This window comes from Arvicola amphibius, chromosome 18 (assembly GCF_903992535.2).
Source record: "Arvicola amphibius chromosome 18, mArvAmp1.2, whole genome shotgun sequence".
NCBI lineage: Eukaryota > Metazoa > Chordata > Mammalia > Rodentia > Cricetidae > Arvicola > Arvicola amphibius.
The window spans coordinates 8,059,151-8,071,972 of NC_052064.1; the positions used below are offsets into that span (position 1 = coordinate 8,059,151).

The 12,822-nt window shown below is 38.5% G+C and overlaps 1 protein-coding gene across 1 annotated transcript in view; it reads left to right on the plus strand.

Annotated features, from left to right (window-relative positions):
* Positions 1-6,700: 6,700 nt before the first annotated feature.
* Positions 6,701-12,822, plus strand: part of LOC119804049 (multiple epidermal growth factor-like domains protein 9) — a 191,124-nt gene continuing 185,002 nt past the window's right edge. The window contains 1 exon segment of the mRNA XM_042054297.1: positions 6,701-6,831. Within this exon segment, the coding sequence (XP_041910231.1) occupies positions 6,701-6,831 (131 nt within the window).

The window sequence follows — 12,822 nt, forward strand, 5'->3', positions numbered from 1 at the left end:
TTTGCCTGAGGCCCTTCTTCTGTTTCTCTGTTTCTGTCTACCATGAAGTGAGCAGCTTCCTTCTTTAGAACACCATCCTATTCTGTGTTAACATGGGCCCCAAATTTAAAAAAAAACAACAACAAAACAAATCCAAGGACTGTGGAATGAAATCATGAGTCAAAATAAATCTGTCCTTCTGTAAATTGTATGTGTCAAGTGTTTTGTCACAGTGCTAAGAAAATTAAGTAATACCCTGAATAAGACACAGCCCTGAAGTTTTGCTTGAAATATACTTCCCAGTTAAACCCATGTGATTTAATGGTCAAGAAGAGAGGTGAACTGGGGAGAAGCCTAGGAAGTATATGCCCCAGCTGAGCATTCAGTCAAGTCTATTAAATACCCCAAATGAGAATCTGCACATGGAAGGTTCAGAGAAGCAAATGCTCCTGAGAATCCTTTGGAGCTATCTGAACTGGTTGGCCAAGAATGGGCTGCCTTATGAGTAAATTCTTAGGGTTTGAAATGGTCCTAACAAGACAGCACTCATGTTGTGAAACCATTGCTGTGCCTCTTTCTATACCACATAGATGAGAGGAGTAGATGTTGCCAAGGTCCTTTCTAACACTCAAACAGTAGAGTTTACATTACTTCTCGGCGTGAAAGCTACACATTGGTTTCAGTTTGGGTTAGGTGACATACTGACTGTGTCCTCCTGTGTATTAGGTATTAACCTGATTTTTCTTTGTGTCATATGCTAGACCCTCCAAAAAGAAGTCTCAAGTCTCATTCACATTCAACAACTGTTCTTCACTTTTCCCTGTTTGTCTCTAGTTTGCTCTGTCGTGTCTGTTCCGGACTGAATTAAACTGCCAGTTAACTCAATCAGTTCGTTCAATGAGACATTTTTTTTTCTTTGACTGGCTGGGTCTTTTAGAGGAACAGGAAAGATTTAGGCACCATGGAGTGCAATGTGCAAGTCCTGAGATTTAGCATACGTGAATAAATCTTCCAAAAGCCAGACCTTCCTGCAGAGACCAAAGCCAGATAACAGCAATGGAAAAGCTAACTGTGAAGCTTCTAGCTGAGACGGCTTCACATCTTAGGTTTGTTGTCAGATGTAACATTTGGAAGTGGTAAATCATTGCAGGAGCCAGTGTGCTTGGCAACTGTGTCTCTGCCTAGGTTGCTGGCAATACAAGCTGTGGTTTCATCATCTCATACGGTTCTGCTGGGGACATGTGAGCCATCAGTGACTGATCATTTGGGGGAAAACCTGACAGAAAACAGAAATTTTCCTTACTTTCTCTTGCTATAATGAAGTGAGCAGAAGCTGAATGAAATAAAGTTGTCTCATTTCTTATATAGATGACTCACAGGCTTTCTGATTCATGCCAGTAAAATTACTCTGCCACTAGCAGAAATATGCCAGGGCCCAAGAAAAATCATGGTCTGTGAACCAGCTCCCCCCGCCCCCATCCTTCTGAGGTTTGGGACATGGTGATGCTTTCAGACCTGCCCTTCCACCTTGGAGCTAGAGCAGCAAGTCACTGCAGGATGACTTTTCTGACCATAGAGTTGCCCTCTGGGATAGAGTGCTATTAATCAGCCTTATTCATGACATCATGAACAGCTGCATATAAGGAACATATTATAGCCTTGTCATCCTCACAATTAAAAGTGCCTCTGCTCTTACCATCCGTCAGGTAAGATAAAGATATGTGGAAGGAAAGCCTGTGCTTTCCAAACAGATGTCTTTGTAATTGTGCCCGTAAAAAGAATGTGCTGTCATGACCTGCGCTTTGTCTCTTTTCCATCTGCTTTTTGTCTAATTATGTCTGAGCAGCAGCCATCTTCTCCCGCAGCTTAAATTTAAAGCTTGAAGTGATAAGGGAATTGTCAAGAGTTTGAATAAAAGCAGAATGCAGTTGTGTGATGTCATTGTCATGCCCTCCCTCCATTACATCATCCTTGGAAACTGATCATATTAGATAAGAATAAAATGCACTTGGACATTTATTTGTATGTACAGGTGGACTATTAGTTTTGGATGAAGGCAGGCAGACTCTCATGTACCCAATATTGGCCTGAGACTTTGTATATAGTTACGGATGACCTTGAACTCCTGATACCACATCTGTTTTTACCCTGAAATACTGGGATCGTAGATGTGTGCTACCATGCCTATTAGGTGGGCTATTTCTGAATTTACAATAAAATCCCTAATTAATTGGACACTCACATTTTACACTCAAAGTTGAATCTCTGGAAAAATAGATTTTGTTTATCTCTTAAGGTTTTGTTGTTTGTTTATCTGTTTTTGAGAAGTAAAATTGCACGTATGCCAAAATCTGGTTTTTAACTTAATAAATTAAAATAAAGATCACTGTTTGCTCTGATTTTTTTTCTTTTCATTAGCCCCCTTCTTGAAAGCAGAGTTGTAGAAACCAGAAGTGACCCTTCTAAGATCATAAGAAGAAGGTACCAGAGTGAAACAAGAGCCTTGGATCTTTATCTGATGCTTTGCAAAACACCGATCTCTATACACGATTTATCTTCACAAAGAAAATTTTAATAAAATATTTACTGAGAAAGACAAGTAGATTCCTTGAATTGAGTCTTTGATGGGCCCTGATCCTCCTTTTCCCACTGAATTTAGCACTGCATAAAATATTGCATCACCAGAGTCATCTTTCCACTCACTGACTTTCCTTGTTTCTATCATTTGGATTTTTTAAAATCTCTACTGGTAGGAGCCCGAAGCATGAAAAAGAGACATCTATTCCAACTGATAAGGATTCCTTTGCAGATTCTGGTTATGTGCAAAGGTTCATTTTTTAATATAAATGAAGCCAAAATTTGTGAAGAAAATGCTAAGCTTTTTAACAAATGTAGATGAAGAGACTAAATTAGATATGGTTGCTTTTTGCCCCATCTCTGAACCAATTAAATGGCTTCTTATCTAAAGCTTCAAAAACTTTGTTCAGTTAGAACTATGCTCATCTTTGTTAAATGCAGTATTTTCCTCTGGTGTATGCTATAACTGTAGATATATTAAAGACAGTGCCCTGTTGGACTTTCTTATTTATGGTAGCAATTTAAGGTCTCCCTGTTGTTAAGCAAGTTCTCTGCCCTGAACAACGTGCCTAGTCACCTAAAAGGAGTTTACTAAGAATTTCTGAACTGAAGCTTACTTCTAGTAGTTGAGATACATATATAAAGATTATTTGAAAATAGCTGTGTAAGGAGGATTTAGTAATAAATTTTGGGTGTGAGTAAGATCATTTATTTAGATAAAATAATTGCTGTTTTTAAAGAGATGAAGGGAGGCTAATCTGTGAGTGTCTTCTGGAAGGAACCAAATCTTTCATGTTTGGAACTGTCGCTTGGCACAGTACTATGGTCTGAGTTCAATCTTTGTTGACTTAAAAGCAATAAAGAGAAAGATATCTGAAAATTTTAGATTACTTAGTAAGTAAAAATGTTATCTTGAATGTTAGAAAATCAAAATCTCTCCTAATCCATACAAAGATGGTATATCGTCCTGAGATAGTCCAGGCTTTATTTCTTCATTGATTTAAAAGTTATCCTTTTTATTTTTGACAGTATCATACATTTATATAATGAATCTTAGTTGTTTTCACCTTGCATTTCCCTCTCTTATGCTCCTCTCTTTCCAGCTGAGACAATTTTCCTCAACAGGTCCCCTTCTACTTTGATGTCATTTTTTTGTGTGTGGTCCAATCAGTTTTATTAGGGTTTCTTGCCTAAGCATAGGTGAGAAGTTGTTTTATTTTTGTTTGTTTGTTTGTTTTTAGTGAAACAAGGACCATTCACCAGTGCCTGCAACTTTAGCAATCAGCAAGCCTCAATGAGAAGAGCTACTCTCCATTACTCATTTTGGTGGAAAAACAACAATAACAGCAACAGAACTGCCAAGTGGCTGTTTCAGTTATCCCATGACAAATTAGAGTTTGCTAGTTATTGTTGTCTTCTAAAATGTAACGTTTTAAAGAGATCATAAGAAACAACATTCATTTAATTTGAATTTTTTTTCTTGGATATTTCAATGTTTGAATTGATTTGTTAAAATTTTAAAATCATTCCAATGATAATAAGTGAATAATACTTTCAAGTGGAGATTTTACTTCTGTCTTTGCTTTTAGTCTTTTTCTTTGGTCTGGAAAAACATTGTTGTTGTGTTAAGGTGTTTGATGTATGATTTGGCAAGGCTGGAATTTCAAAGTGGATAGCATTGTATCTCTTCCTCCTCCTCTGTTTTTCTTCTTATCTTAGTTTAGAATTGTGGGTGGTTGGTTAGGACTGAGTCAATGTAAAAAAAAAGAATACATGAAATTTAAAACTATTTAATAGGTGATATGCTAGGCTAACTGATATACTGTTGATAGATACAGAATGGGAAGGGAGCAAACCAAAACAAGTTTGTCGAGTTGAATACAGCAATACCACCTGCCTAGGTGGAAAGGATTAGAGAGCTCCCTAGCAATAGTGTGTGTGTGTGTGTGTGTGTGTGTGTGTGTGTGTGTGTTCTATTTTGGATTTGATACTTTTTAAAAAAATATTACACTTATGTCATCACTCATTTATGAGTGTGTATGTTTGTACATACATGGGCAGGCACGCCACAGGACATGTGCAGAAGTCAGAGGACAGGTTGAAGGAGTCTGTCCTCTCCTTCTACTGAGTGGATCCCAAGGGTAGAGCTCTGGTCATCCATCATGGTGACTGGATTTTATAGTGATACTTCTGTGTAGTTACCAGAGCCTCTTCAGTGTGAAATTATAGCATACGGCTGATTATTTGCCACCTAACTCCACAGGACTGTCAAATGGAGCGTTTGGAAATGACAGCCGTTGAATCAAGATGTGTGCCACTCTTTTAGAATTCACTGATCGTTAACACAGGAGCGCCTTTGCTGCTTGATAAAGGGCATGCTGTCACATAGTTCTTGTCTGCACAGTCACAGTCACGGAAAAGGGACTTGAGAAAGAACAAGGCATTATGACAGTCCAGGCAGAGGCACAGATATGTGTACATTTGTGCAGAACTGGGAAAACAATTGGGAAACACCTATACTCTGGTTTTCTTCTGTGAAGTCCCGATTCATAAATAGCTAATTGAAATAGAAAGTAAACTATTTTAATTAGGGAGTCTAATTCAGAAATGTTGGCTTTTTATGTATTGTATTTTCTGTAACGCAAAATTCTGGCATTACTAGAACATTAGCCATCATTGTTTTCTATGCGCAACTCTAAATTGAAAAGAAAATGCAATTTAGAAATGGAAACTCTTATTTAGTCCCGTAATAGTACTTTATATATATGGCTCTGAAGAAATAATCATATGGTTTGTTGCTGTTTTTTTTAAAACAGTAAGGTAGTTTGGTCAAAGTTAGGAATGTATCTATCAGAGTTGTTCTATTCTGTTATTGTTACTCTTTGCTGTTGAGAATGAGACCTTCAGCATTCATCTGAGTCAATAATCCACTATTAACATTTCCAAATCAATTCATTTGATAAGGTTTGTGATACTATAATGTAATACCCAAGAGTGGGTAATTTATAAAACCAAAATTAAATAAACAAGCATTACCATATTTACTGGGATGTCCTATGGGGGGGGCTTGAGTACCAGCCTTAGTACCCCCTCAGGGTTCAGCATTAGATGTCTGCGTCAAGCAAGGATCTGAGGGTAAAAAATGAACTTAAATATTTTAGCCGGGCGGTGGTGGCGCACGCCTTTAATCCCAGCACTCGGGAGGCAGAGGCAGGTGGATCTCTGTGAGTTCGAGACCAGCCTGGTCTACAAGAGCTAGTTCCAGGACAGGCTCTAAAAAAGCTGCAGAGAAACCCTGTCTCGAAAAACTAGAAAAAGAAAAAAGAAAAAAAAATATTTTACCTCTGCATGTTCTTTATTTTTCGTGCAAGGCGAAAGTGAAGTCAAAGGGCATGGAGAAGAATAAGAGGAAGACAAAAGGAGAGTGAGGGGAAGAAGAAGAGTAAGGGAAAGAAGAGAAGAAGAAGAAGTAGAGAAGAAGAAGTAGAAGAAGTAGCAAAGAGAAGAAGGATAAGGGTTGATCTCCAGGAGGTTTCTAGTTTTTACAGACGTAGTTGGAAGATTTCATAGTCAAAGACAATGATAATATGCATATCAAAATCACAAATAGGGCAGGCAGAACCTGACAAAGCAGTACCCCAGAACAGGTGGCCTGAACCAGGAAAGAGCCAGCATTCAAGGGAAATAAATACCTGACATTCCAAACCATTAGATAAAGTTACTAAACATCTGGGACTCATCCATTCTCCTCATCTAATCTCTTTTGTTTCCAGCTTTGGGGATGCCTAGATTTGCTTGTTAACAAAGGTGGGTCATGCTGCCTTCTTGCTCAGTGCCTGTCTTCTATAGAAATTTCTATGTGGTCTATTAGCAGGTAATTTTGTGGAATTAATTCTATGTAAATTTGACTGCTAAAACAAAGAGTAAGGCCTCATGGTGTGGGAGAATTGAGCAAGGTCATTCTGCTGTCTGTGCAGAAGTTACACTGCTGAGATGTTTTGGGAATGAATCCCATTTTGAAGGAAAGGATCATGGCTTCAAAAGGTTTCTACAGATTTGATGGCAACTTTTCCAAAAGACAAGTGTTCCCACCGCTCTGCAAAATGAGTTTCCCCATAAGTTGTACACGTGAGGGTCTGCCTTTATGAATCTGTCAGCTGTCTTGTGGAGCTTGTGGGCTTCTGGAGTCTTGTGGGCTCCAGCAAAGTTCAGCACTGGCCCTGAGCATAGTGGGGTTACTCTTGCTGTGTCTTCCGATAGTGGAACACAGGACACGTAAGTCATATGCTGCTTGAGTCGCCTATTAAGGCTCAATCCTATTAACAGGCGGTTTGTTCCAATGTTTTAACTGCTACTTAAAGGCTTCATTTCTTAAAATGGTCAAATTAGAAATACCTGAATTTTGGAAGGGACAAGCTACAACATTCTCCCATCTTACAAAGTTAAGCCCTTCTAACGTACATGTCAAAGCATTCATTAGACCTTTAAACCTCAATTAGCCCCAGCAGCAGCTTCAAAGTCAAAGTCCCAAGTCTCTGCTGAATGTTCTGTGAGAGAGACTCAGAGTATAATTCATACAGAGGCAAATCTCCCTATGGCTGTGAGCCTGTGACATCAGATGTTTTGTTCTCTCCAGAACAAAGTACTGTAAAATGTTAAAAAAAGAGAAGCTGTTAGTCTATATGTTAACTAAAAGAATTAATAAAAAAGAAAAAAAGTCAAAGGCCAGGCATGATGTTGCAGGTTTATAATCCTCAACTCAGGAGGTGGAGGCAGAGAATTCAAATTTAAAAAAAAAATAAGTTTACTCTCAGGTATGAGATCCTCTCAACAGCAACAGCAAATATAACCAAAGCATGTAAAGGGCCCCAAATAAAGGATAGGGTAACCATAGAATAGTAATTTCCATTCCAAAAGGAAGGAAAGAATACATAGACACCAATAAATGTGTTATGCCCAGTCTGTGGGGACCCTAAAAGATCACCAGGGAGACCAACTCACCAAAACGCAAAAGCAAGGTTTCTTGTGTGCACAATCCAAGCCAAAAGGACCTGGTCAGCACAGCAGCAAGAGGAGGTACCCCGCCCTGCAAGAGGGCATTATTTAAAGGCAAAAGCCAGGAAAGTTACATTAGCAGTGTATGTATTGACAGGTGATCCTCTCTACAATGGTTGGAACATTAGGAATTTCCTTTGGATGTTCTGCTCCTGGGTGGTGTCTGGGTAGTCTCAATTTGTGGTCCTTATTGGAACCAGGTACTGCCTCAGGGTAAACTACTAAGACTCAGGCCTCTATTGAGCTTGTCATGGCTGGGCCTTACAAATGTAAAACTGACAAGGTATACATCTGTGTGTATAGAACTATGAGAAATAAAAGATCATAGGGGAGATAGGGAGAGAATAATCGAATACATGTGATATGGAATGGAAGAGGAGCTACTGTAGGTCTGTCTTGCTTTTCCTAGACTTGCCTTCTTAATTGTATTTCTGAATAATTTGAGCCTTAGCTTTAAAAAATGCTCATTTTTAGATTCTCCTTTAGATTAGGGATTGTTAACTTTCTCCTTCCAGAACTTCTGGTTCTCATGTTTATTTGGCCAATGGAAACTCAGATCAGACTGGGCAGGATTTTACCATTCAACGCCTGATTAAAGTATCACACTGCTATATGCAGAAGGGACTATCAGAGAATTCATTTATAAAAAGATATGCAATGTCTCCTCAACACTACAGTGTGATAGATCAAAGCATTTCTGGGGTCTATGCAGTTGCTATAGTTTGGTGATGAACTCAATAAATGTCATTCTGAGCTAGCTACAAGGGTCAAGCATGCATGTATATATTAACTTTTACATATATAATATGTAATATATAATATGTAAAAGTTAAGTGAATAGTACTACACCTACTCACATTTCTATTGCTGTGAAGAAACATCATGACCACAGCAACTCTTATAAAGGAAAACATTTAATTGAGATAATAGCTTACAGTTTCAGAGGGTTAATCCGTTATCATCACGGCAGAGAACATGGATGGCATCACGGAGGCAGACTTGGTGCTGAAGAAGGAGCTTCTCCATGTTAACATTCAGGCAACAGGAAGCAGACTGACTCACTGAGCATGACTTGAGCACATATGAGACCATAAAGCCTGCCCTCACAGGGACACACTCCCTCTGACAAGTCACACATACTTCAACAAGGCCACAACTCCTAAGAGTGCCATTCTCTTTGGGGATCATTTTCTTTCAAATCACCACATTCCACTCCCTGGCCCCCAAAGCTTGGTAGCCATATCATAATTCAAAAATGTATTCAGTTCAACTACAAAAGTCCCCATATTCTATCACAGTCTCAACAATGTTTAAAAGTTCAACGTCTCTTCTGAGAATCATGCAATCTCTTAACTATAATCTCCTATAAAATAAAAATAAAAACACATATTTCCAACATATAATTGCACAGAATATATATTACTATTCCAAAAGAGAGCATTGTGAGGAAATACTAGGTCAAAGCAAAACTAAAAACCAGCTGGGCAAACGCTAAACTCTGCATCTCCATATCTGATGTCAAAATGCTCTTCAGATTTCCAACTCATCTCAGCTTTGTTGACTGGAACACACGTCTTTCTCTTGGGCTGTGTCCATTCCTTGTTATCGGCTTTCCTTAATACATATCTCACAGTGCTGGCATCTCCATTTTGGAGTCTCCAAGGTAATCCAGAGTAAATTGTGGTTGGGATGTAAAATGAATGAATAAATTTAATTAATAATAAAATAAAAATAACAGGGTCAATTTTATCTGGTCAATTACAAGTAGTTTTTCAAATTTTGAGATTTTCATACTCTGCCCCTCTAGCCTCTGTAAGTTAAACATGCTACATGGCCAACCAGCATCCCTCAAAGTCTCCTCATTGTAAGGTGACATCATCACAATTCTCAAGTTTTGTTTCCTTTTCCCTTTCTTCTCTTTTGTATGTCTGCAGTGAAATTTTCCAGAGCTGCATGATCCATGAGCATGTAATGGCTCTGATAGCTAATGAGATTTTTATTTTCATATTTGTGTGTTTTAATATTTTTTCAGTTTTAATAGATAATATGTTGCATAGCTATGGATATAAACTAGAGAACTGACTATATTTCAGGATCTTCATTTTTTTAAAATATAAAAGAATCCTGGAAAAAATGCTTACAACCTTTTGTCATACTGCTGCAAAGTGCTTCTCAGTGGTATTATTAGATTCCATGGGGAAATTATTCCCTATTATTTCCACCTCCCAAATTCTGAGCAGTACTGAAATCCATGAAAAGCTGTCCTACTGATTGTTCCTAAACTAAACAATAAAAAATTTCAGTAAGATAAAACTAGATAAATTCTATGGCTTTCCATAAAAATGTATAATTAATATTCATCTTAACGTAGTTCAATTTATTTTGTTTTTTGTCTTTTGTTGTTCTGGTTTTTGTTTTTCAAGATAGAGTCTCTCAGTTGTAGCTCCATCCTGTGTTCCAAGATCCTGCTTTGGTAAATGAATATAACCTTAACCATAATCTATAGTTAATAAGATAACATAGTTTAGGCATGCAGGCCACTGGTTAATATAGGCTCACATTAAAAAATGTTAACAATTAGTTCTGACTGCTATTTCCCTCCATTTAATTGAAAGGTAATGAGAAATTAAATTCAAAATGGGATTAAAATCTCTTCTATAGTATACCCATTGTTCTACAAATGTTAAAATTTTCTTCTTTTTTATCTTTTGTTTGTTTTATTTTTTCCTTTTTTATTATTTAAAAAAACCAATCCAAATTCCCATTCCCTCCCCTCCTCCCAGTCCCCTCTCTCCCCCTTCACAGACCCTCCCCCACCCCTCCAACCCTAAGGGAGTGCCATGCACCCCACCCTGTGGAAAGTCCAAGGCCCTCCCTACTACATCTAGGCTGAGCAAGGTTTACGTCCAAAGAGGATAGGATCCCATGAAGCCAGTGTATGCAGGACAGACACACTCCAGTGTCACTGTCAGTGGCCCCTCAGTCTGCCCCAGCTGTCAAACCCCTTCAGAGGGGCTTGGTTGTTCCCATGCTCGTTCACCCCCAGTCCAGTTGGAGTTGGTGAGCTCCCATTAGCTCAAGCAAACTGTCTCAGTGGATGACCCCTCATGGTCTTGAATTCCTTGCTCATACTCTCATTCTAATTTTTGGTTTCATGACAGGGTTTCTCTGTTTTACAGTCCTAACTGCCCAGGAACTCACTATGTACACCAGGCTGACCCTCATTGAGATCCCTGTGCCTCTGCCTCCCAAGTGCTGGGATTAAAGGCGCGCGCACACACACACACAAGCACACACGCACGCACGCACGCACGCGCACACATTCTTTCTTGCATCACAACTTGAAAATTGTATTTGTTTATTAAAAGATTAAAGTAAAACTGTGGGCCTTGTGATTTTTTCAATTATTTGATTATATTAGTTAAATAGAAGATAATAGATTAGCAACAAGCTTTGAGAGACCTGGCCTAAGAAAAATAAAGATTTTGGTTCTCCTAAGGATCTGGATGGACAATTTGACCTTGGTTATTTATTGTTGGGTGGTTCAATTTAACTCTCAAAAATGGTAGGCATTGAAGTGTTTGCTTAATCATCTCTAATTGTTAGTTATTGAGACCAAAATATACTTCCAAATTCTGAACTTTGATTTTTTTTTTTACATTTCTGGGGGTGGTGTTAAAAGAACTAAGAATGCAGGCAAATGGGGTTTTGTTTTTGTCAGGTCTAGTTTGATGAGGCTAATGATTTGTAACATAAACCTGAAGAAGCTATAATTGACATAGTCCAAAGTAACAATTTGATTACTGCACTTGCAATTACAACTTTCCCTTAAACTAATTCCACCATGGCCTCTGAAAATGTTCTCATGATGTCTCACTGTATATATCTTCCACGTACACAAAGAGGAAGTAGTAGTCACCAACATTTTTAAAACAGATTTATTTATTTTATGTATGAGCGCTCTATCTGCATATATGTCTTTATGACAGAAGAGGGCCTCGGATTCCACTCGAGATGGTTGTGAGCCACCATATGGATGATGGCAATTGTAATCAGGACCTTTGGAAGAGAAGACAGTGCTCTTAACTGCTGAGCCAGCTCTCCAGCCGACTACTGACATTCTACAAGTGAAGATCTGAGTGGACCATTTGAATTGCTCTCATGTTCAGAGAACTCATAAGTCAACTTAGAGGTGTTAGAGGTGTTGCTTGGAATCTCGCCATAGCCCTAGCAATGGCTTTCTGTTTTATCAGGCCAGTCTCAATTTTTTCTTAACATGTAATCCTAAGAATGTATTATTGTTGCTTAGTGCCACCCCCCAGACAGAGTTTGGTGGCACCCAGGGAGTTGTCCTTTGCTTTAAGTATCGGTATCAGAATGGAAGTCAGTAAAAATATTTACTTGACCCAATTTCAGTATGTGCACAAATAGAAATTTTGTTTTAATACAATTTATGTGGAGTAGTAACCCAGATCTGAGTTAAGAAGTAGCCTCGACTACCAATCTAGGGCATCTTACTCTGTACACTTTTCTCCAGGGACTGCCATCTGTTAAGCAGCAGGATGTGAAAAGAGAGTTGTTCCTTTCACATAGAAAGAAGCCATGGGGAAATATGATCTACTCTGTGGTATAGTGATGCCAGCATCCTGGAGGCAAGAGAGCCGTCCAAATCAAATGCAATTGTCTCTCTAGAGGTCAGCATTTTAGGTCTGATAGTTCTAGGGATAGAACATGGAGGCACTGGCAGATATGGTATCTGGTGAGGGCTTGCTTTCTAATAGGTGTGCTTGCTGTGTTCTCCTGTGATGGAAAACTTAAGAGAGAACTGGAATGCCTCTGCCCTTATGAGCTAATCACTTTCTAGTACAATAACTCTGGGGCTTAGAATTCTTTATAAGAGTTTCGGGGAAACACAGAGATTCAGAATTTAATGCCAACTCATGAAATGCTTCCAGTGTCTAATAGACCCAATAAGGTTCGCAGAGTAAGCGCAACATAATTATCTGTGATTGAAAGTAATAACCTCACTAGTCTGAGAATCTGAAAATAGATGAAACTCTGAATTTCTTTTTCCCTAGATAATAGTGTCCATGACTCTTAATTTCACCTAATGATTATAAATACATTTTATATGTATCTATAAACACATTTAATTATGATCTCTTGGCTTTGCTGATATCAAAGCCATATGTGTGTCCCAAAGATACCTCA